The following is an 8321-nucleotide window of genomic DNA, read 5'->3' on the forward strand; positions in this document are numbered from 1 at the left end:
CCTGCCATGCTCCTGGTCTCTCCTCCTTTTATTTAGGTCATCAGGTGGTCCTCAAAACTCCCCTTCTCAGGAACAGTTCTAGTTGTATCTGTCTCCTGATTTAAAAATAAATCCTTAAATGCTTTCTATTACCTACTAGCAAAAGGCTAGCTCTTACTCATCTTTGTACTTTTAGGACCTAGCATAGACCTGAAATATAGCATCAACTATGATGATGAATAGTTGTCAAAGGAACTAAATTACATTAAGTAAGGTAATGCATACATGGCTTTAGTAAGCCACTTGGCACTAGTGCACAATAAATGTTCATTTTTAAGTCACTTTCCCTTTACACCTGGCCTGAAGTAACCTTTCCTACCTAATTTCCTACCACTGGCTTTAAGCATCACTGGCCCGTATGATTTCATGTGTATAACACACATTTCTGTACCCATAAAGCCTTCATCATGCTGTCGTTTCTTTCTATAGTGCAATCCCCTTCCCTAAATCCATTATTCTTATTGAAATCTAGAAAAAAGAAGACATATTCCTGGTGAATTTGGTTCCAACCTCATATATGACAAATCATGTCTTTTTATGCTTTAATAATTTGGTGTGGGCATTTCTGATATCCTTCACGAAAAGAAACCAAACAACTTTTAGCAATTATATTAATTTAACTACAGTTGTATGCTCTTTCCTGTTGGCAAAGCTCTTTAAAACATACTTATGTTTGTTTTATAGTTTTTACTAATTTAATTTTTGGTAGCATGTACATGAGAGAGAGAGAGAAGCACCCTTGATAGGTTCTTAACATGCCATGACTCCCCTTCCTGGTTCTTGATCTTGGGCACATGTGCATATGTCCAGTGTGTTTTCAGACCAACCCAGGAATTTGAACCTGTGGTTGACCATGTGGCCTCCTATGCTACAGTTCAGTTTTCTACCAACTATGCCACCAGGCTGAGCCACTCCATTTATTAATATAAATATTGCTTTTTTCTAGTACTCAAAATCACTTGAAAGACTGAGACTGTAACACTTTTGAATTTGAATGGATGACTAATTTTTAGATATAGGTATCCAAGTTAGTTATTTTATTTCATTGTATTGTATCATAAAGAAGTCTAAATTCCATTTTAGTAAGCAGTGTAATCAGTCAAAGGGTGGATAATTGACTTTATTTATCTTAGGAAAACTTAGCCCCCTATTGACACTTGGAATTCTCCTAGCCACTTCCACAGGATTTTTATAATGTGAATGCCAGGAACAGTGCTGTTGATATGAATATTAGGGCCAGGAACAGAAGTCACTGGAGGAGTCTGTGGAGGAATAAACAGAGACACTCGTGCAATGTTGGATATTTCTGATTTCAGGTCGACCTTATCAATAGCCTGAATGGCAATAAAGAGGTCCGTGCCATTTTCAAAAGTGATGTTTTCCGGTTTAAACACAAAGACTTCCTCAGAGTTGGCTTCTTGTGGGATGAGATCTGTAGTGCTCACCTGAAGAGAATCATCAAACTTGTCTCTGAGATCAAGAATATTGTTATTTATTCGAATGATGTACTTGCGAGCTAAAAAAAGAAAAAGAGAAAGGATATGACTTGTAATTCTCAGATCTTAAGAAAATGTTCAAAGCCTCTTAGAAATTATATCACCATTACATAAAGTTCCAACAAATGGATGGGATCAATATGTCCATATTTAGCAGGGTTACTATTTCTTTTATAATATTATTGGAATATCTTGACAGAGTGATAAATGAAAAACTGAATTGAGAATTGACTTAAAGCCTTGGCCTGTATTTGATGGCACAGTACTTGGCTGAGAGAAGAAATAGTTGATTGCTCATTATTTTACTCTTTTATTTTTTTGTTAAAGAAGGAGGGTTCATGCGCTTGCCAGACAGAGACAGAAAGAGGGAAAGTGAGAAATCACCTCCCCAGGGAGGTAGCCATGCCACAGTCCCTTCTCTTCCATTCTCTTCCTGGGCATGCACACATACATGCCTGGTGTGATCCTCAAGCCACTAGGTCCAGCACTTGAACTATGACTGACCATGTGAGAGCCCTCTGCTTTAACCACCACACCATCTGCTGGTCCCATTATTTTATTGTTTATAGAAGAGTTTTTGGTACTGGTGCATCTCAAACTTTAATATGTGTTCAAATCACCCAGGAATCTTAAAATATAGATTCTGGGGACCAGCAGTTAGCGTAATGGCTATGTCACTGAACTCCCATGTGGCTGACTGCAGTTTGAGTCCCGAACCCGGTGGCTTAAACTCACTCCAGGCGTGTGTGCGTGCATGCCCAAGATCCCGAGAAGAGAACGGAGGAGAAGGGATTGCGGTGTGGCCATCCCCCCAGGGGGTGATTTCTCACTTTCTGTCTCTCTGTCTCTCTCTGTCTTTCTGGGGAGCGCATGCACCCTGTAGCAAAAACTTCTCCAAAAAAAAAAAAAAAACCCAAAAAAACCCAAAAAAAACCAAACAGATTCTGGTTTAGTGAACCTGGGCCTGAGATTTGGCATCTCTAATAAGCATTCATGCTATGACCTTGCTGCAGTTTGCGATTCATACTTTGAGAAACAAAATTTGGTAGGACCTGAGGTTGTTTTCAAAAGACAACTCTATTCTGTAGGTATGTATGCTCACATCCCGGCCTTCCCAGGAGTCACTACTGAAAATGGGGTTTATTAAAGGAAAAAACTGAGATGTGCCTTTCAGTGCTGAATCTGCTTACGCCTTTTCAGATTTTAACCCTCTCTTATTTAAAAACCGTTATGTTTCATTTCAGGGGACATTCCAGATCCCGTCTGCCTTCTGCCTCCCTCGTGCATCACAACCCACCAGCCTTTGCTGGCACAGAGGGACTTGGTGCCTTTTCTGTACCTCTGCTTGGCTGGTGAACTCCTCTACAGGGCCCACACCATGTTCAGCTTACCTGTCCCATGATCATAATCATCTCCAGGAGCTGTCCACGTCAGATTAATGAGATTGCTTTCTTCGAGTTTCGCCTTCAGGTCAGTGATCTGACAAGGTGGGAAGAGATCAGGTATGGGAGCCTTTGGGACATCGGAGACCACAAATGAACCTCCTGAGGACGTTCTGCTGAAACACTGTTGCTTGTCTTGAGAGTTCTTACTAATGTCAGGTCTTGGTGGATTCCATTTTATTTGACCTGCATTAAAAAAAAAAATCCACTAAAATACGGTATCATATTCTTCCAACTCTTCCCCTTCCTCTTCTTTTGTCCCAAACACAAAATACATCTTAAGTGTTTAGTGACAAGACCCCAAATCAGGTTGCATCAGAGGGAAAAAGACAGAATCACAGATTTTTATCACACAAATGCTTCCTGGGTATTTAGTAGAATAACCTTTCGGACATTTGTCCTGGAATTTTTTCTTTTCCCCTCTTTTGCCTGTTTTGATATAGTTTTCTACAAGGTCAGTTAAAATACTGACTACCTCAAGAAATCTCTCCTACCTAGATAATTCTAGTTAATTTCATTATCTTTCCTATTTATTTGGTAACAAATCATCTGGTCCTTCAAAAATGCCCTAGTGTTTCATTCTATGTATTTTTATTCATTTTCTCCATGTGTGTGTTTTGTCTCTCTCATTAGACTATAGTTTTTTATAAAACGTTTTGTTGGGGTGCTACATTTTTATGCTTTTGCGAGACTCCTGATTACTCCATGAATGTATGAGACCTTGGTTCTTGTATCAGTCCTTGTTTCATTCACATTCTTGTTGAAGGATTGTATAAAAGTAATCCTGCAATTTAAAAAATACTACCCTGGCTACTCAATCAATGGGGTTCTCAGACTCTCTTTTTGATCAATATTACATGATACCCTAATATGGTATTACTCAGAATTTGCTTCATCATAAACTCTACTTTAGCTTTCAAAATTTTTGTCTGTAAAGACAGATTAATCTTCATACCTATTATCTTGTCTTAGGTGAAAATCAAGTTGGTGCTTTGGCAATTTAGGGTTAGTGTTTGATTGACCAGAAAAGGTTCCCTCTTCTGGTATTAAGGCTTAGCAAAAGAGGCGCGCAGAGACCGGGGGAGGCGGACCAGCTAGGACACGCGTCTTCCGAGGCTGACAGGGGCTTGGGACACGGGACTGCAGGTCCAGGGGCTGCAGCCGAACTCCGAAGGAGAGAAAGACAGAAGACAATGAAAGAAGTAGATAATCTTGAAAGTATAAAAGAAGAATGGGTTTGTGAAGCAGATTCTGACAACCAGCTTCTTAGTGAAAATTGACAAATGAATTGTGACTATTTTGTTGATAGCCTTTTTTGAGGAAGCACAGAAAGTTGGTGCCAAATGCTTGTCCCCCACAGAACAGAAAAAACAGGTCGATGTAAGTATAAAATTATGGAAAAAATGGATTCCCGGTCAATGGTGATTTCAGAAGGTACTCTGCTGGTGCAAGTCAGCAGTTTCTGAACTCTTTCAAAAATGGGGAATTACTCTCAGAATTAAAGGGAATTTTTGATAAAGAGGAGGTGGATGTTGAGTTTGAAGATAAGAAAAATGAAGTATGTATGTCTACAAAGCTTGTGTTTTGGCCCTTCTTAGGACAAGGTAACAGACTAGGAAGTGCCACACCGAAAATTGTTTCAAAAGCAAAGAGTATTGAAGTTGAAAATAAAAATAAGTTGTCTGCCATTTCACTGAATGACTTGGAACCCGTCACTGATGCACAGATTTGGCTAGCCAATGAGAAAAGGATTGTCCAGAAATTTAACACTTCTCATAGGGTAAGGCACATCAAAGACTTCATCGAAAAATATCAAAAATCTCAAAGAAGTCCTCCCTTTTCCTTGGCAACCCTCATGTGGCAGAGACCTTTTGTTTTAGGAAGGGATGGATTTCCTTTGTACCTCACTCTCAGTAATGACCAGGTACATAGAAAATAAGTATTTGTTGTCAGTAATGTTTACACAGCAGAATTAGAGCCTTTTCTCTAATATCATTCTTATTTTTTAAAAATGGAGGGATGATAACATCAATGAACTTATCTTTCAGATATAGAAAATAACTTACGATGACGGTTAATATATGTTCATCAATCTGTAAGGAAATATTTCATATAAGCCTATCATGATGCACTTTCATTTGCATGATTTTGATCAATATTTGATTCTCCCTAAATTTCTGTAAAAAGCCTCATACAGAATAGTTCTTATGTACCTCCTTTGTGGATTTTCTAGTTGATAATTATTTAACCAGAAGATGCATGGGAGGTTCTCCTGTGTGCACGTGTAGAATATATCTCAGTGAGAGGTTCCTAGAGAGAAAGCTCTGTCATGAGCAGTAACCTCCAATTTTTTGTCAGTGGAAACTTTCATTAATGTGAATAATGTTCTCAAAGGTTTTCTAAAATGAGAATGATAGATAAAGCTGTTTACCTGAAACTTTAGAAATTATAAAGTTGTTAGCTAAATGTGTAGAATATTTAACTAACAAGTATATAAAGTTTTGACTTTGGAAAACTTAAGTTGAATTTGTCATGGGATGGAAAATGCTAAAATAAGCAAGCATCTTAGGTGTGGAATACAATTTGACCTGGGACTAGTGGGTGGCGTGGTGGTTAGGGTGCTGGACTCCCACATGGTGGACTGTGGTTTCAGTCCCAGACCTGACAGCTTTGCTTTCTCACTTTTTCTCTGTCTCCCTCTGGTCAAATTAAAAGATAAATAATAATAACAAAAAAATTAAATATTTTTTAAAATTTGACCTAAAAAAAGTTAGAGCATAGGTTCCTAATACTAAGCCATGTACTTGCACTATTATATGGGCCAATAGTCCCCTCTAGACCCTGTTTCCTCTTCTGTAAAAAGGGTAAATAAAATCAACCAATGTACACAAAACAAAGAGGCTAGATGTAGCCACCAAACTAGTTCCCTCCTGTCTGGTTCCCCTAATTCAAAAAAGAAGAGCAAGTGAGAATAAAATAAACTGGAATATGAAGAAGCAATGGTGTGATTCTTTCTTTGGAAGAAATGGTGTCTTTCGAAGCGTTTTTTCTATGATCTTTCGTTGCATGAGGGGAATACCACATGTCTTAGAATCCTCCCTGTGGAGAGCAGTCAGTCCGAAAACGTGATGAAAACATGTGGCCCTAGTGCTTCCCTAAGTTGTTTTAGCAGCGCTATAGAGAAGCATCTACATATGAAAGCAGTATCTGTCTGTTGTCAATGCTTATTGTGTTGTCCTTGATCAGACTGTGTCTCAGAAAAAAGATTTGGTGCCAGTCATTTTTATATCTTCAGATGATTTACATTCAGAAACAACTGGCTTTATAGTTAATTCCTCCTCCCCTATTCTCTTTGTATATAAAGTGGCTGGGCGCCACTTTGTCAGGACCTGCTCGGCATCAACACGTTTTTTTGAGTGTGGAAGGCTGTGGATTAGAAATAGATAAAATAACAAACACACAAAGACATACGTGTATAAAAAAACAAATATTGGGTGGGCACAGCTTCTCTGACGTAGAGAAGTTGTTGTGACCAAAATCAGCCTCAAGTTTATCCTTTTAAAAGACAAAAATTTAAAAAAAAAGAGAAAATGAGATACAAAAAAAAGAGAGAAAGAAAAAAGTAAAATGCAAAAAAAAGAAGAGAAATTAAAATGTAAAGCCAGTTGTATTTAGTTATAAATTGTCTAAAAATGTAAAAATGACTGATGCCAAATCTTTTTTCTTTTTGAGAGACAATCTAATCAACAACAAAAAGATAACCATTGACCACAGACAAATACTACTTTTATGTATAGATACTTCTCAGTAGCCATACTAAAATAACTTACAAAACCACGTTTCTACATGTGTCTAAAGGCCACATGTTTTCAAACTGACTACTCTCCACACTCCCTTTACTAAACACACCCCCACAGAAGAGGACAGTTGGAAGCTCCATGGAGGATTGGACCTCCTTATTACACACTGGCATCTAGAGAAGACTGGTTCAGGGCAGAGTGGACATCAGTGGAAAACAAGTGCTGGAACCCAGCAATGTTCAGTTCTGCCTCGATTTCTCTAGTCCAAGGGAAGAACTGGTCACTAACAGTGGTGTGGGACTCTGTTTCATGGGCATAATTTTCCCATCTGCTAACGTGTGGATTCAATGTGCTGGTCCGTATTAGCTTCATCCATGACTCTCCCTAGTCTGAGCAGAACCGGCAACAACTTCATAGTCCTGTTTCTTCATTAGTTCTTCATAACCATCCTATGAATCTCATAAGATGATTTTACTTCCATTATTATCCCTTTTTTAAAATTGAGGCACAAAGAAATTTTATACTTTATTTGGTTGAGGGCTGGAATTTGAACCAAGGCAATCAAAGGCTATGTTCTATCTAGCACTTCTCAACTATTTTGCACCCTTAGAGAACAGAAGATGAATTCTGAAGACCGGTTTGACTGTCCTGTCTGGAGGGGTGCTACTGACACCTAGTGGGTAGAGGTTAGGGATGCTGCTAGACAACTCAATGCGCAGGAAAGCCCCACAACTAAGAATTATCGGGCCCAAAATGTCGAGAATGCCAAGGCTGAGAAACCTAATTAATCCTGCACCGTTCTCTCCCATAAGCTTAATGGTTTCCTTTTGGTCCCCAATTTTTTTACTCAAACTAGGGATGTTATTACAGATTACTTACCATTCTCAATCCAGCCAGGCATGTATATGGCTCCATTCTGCTGAGGTATCACATTCTTTCTGGCTGCATTAATTCCTCCCAAGGCCCACAGTTTTACACTGTATCTGCCATTTGTATCATAAGCTGTAAAATACCTTGAATAGACACCGTCATTCTTAGTAGCATCAGCACCTTGATAGGGAAATGAAGGAATTCATGAATATCCTAACAGTAATTGGACATTTGTATATTTCCAACTCACATGTGGGTTAAAACATTTCAGAGGAAAGAGAAATCCAGCATTATCTCCAAAACACCCTGAGGTTTACTACATTGAAGATGAGGCCTACTTCTGTGCTTCCCTGTGTATGTGTGTGTACGTGTATGCAGTATCATATGTGTATGTCTGTCTTCCATGTCGTCTGTCTCTTCCATGTCGTAATCAACGTAGCACAAGGCAACTAGTCATTAAGTATCTGTTGAACCGAATTGAATTGTTACATGTGACTGGGGAGGAAAAAACATTATATGATTATTTAATAAAATTCATGTCTCTTCCCAGGGTAGATTTAGAGAGGAAATATATTTACAGAATTCATTCTAATGTTACCTATATCACAGTAGGCAGACATGTTCCTTCTTTTTAAAATGTAGTTATATTTTTCTCACTTTTGCACTGTTATAGT

The 8321-nt window shown here is 38.5% G+C and overlaps 1 protein-coding gene, 1 long non-coding RNA gene and 1 pseudogene across 2 annotated transcripts in view; 2 read left to right on the forward strand and 1 right to left on the reverse strand.

Moving 5' to 3' along the window:
• Window positions 1-2992, forward strand: part of LOC106734024 (uncharacterized) — a 15488-nt gene extending 12496 nt beyond the window's left edge. The window contains exon 3 of the long non-coding RNA XR_001369807.2: window positions 2780-2992. This is a non-coding gene — a long non-coding RNA (uncharacterized LOC106734024). The remainder of the gene's footprint in view (window positions 1-2779) is intronic.
• The window catches only part of CLCA1 (chloride channel accessory 1), a 38027-nt gene continuing 30855 nt past the window's right edge, over window positions 1150-8321 (reverse strand). Inside the window, exons 12-14 of the mRNA XM_006169706.3 lie at window positions 7657-7827; window positions 2927-3163; window positions 1150-1555 (exon numbers count right to left, since the gene is read on the reverse strand). Coding sequence (XP_006169768.1) covers window positions 1179-1555; window positions 2927-3163; window positions 7657-7827 — 785 coding nt within the window. The 3' untranslated portion in view covers window positions 1150-1178. The remainder of the gene's footprint in view (window positions 1556-2926; window positions 3164-7656; window positions 7828-8321) is intronic.
• On the forward strand, window positions 4162-7565 carry LOC102494800 (UBX domain-containing protein 2A pseudogene; annotated as a pseudogene).

Source organism: Tupaia chinensis, unplaced genomic scaffold (genome assembly GCF_000334495.1).
Source record: "Tupaia chinensis unplaced genomic scaffold, TupChi_1.0 Scaffold147417_1, whole genome shotgun sequence".
Lineage (NCBI taxonomy): Eukaryota > Metazoa > Chordata > Mammalia > Scandentia > Tupaiidae > Tupaia > Tupaia belangeri.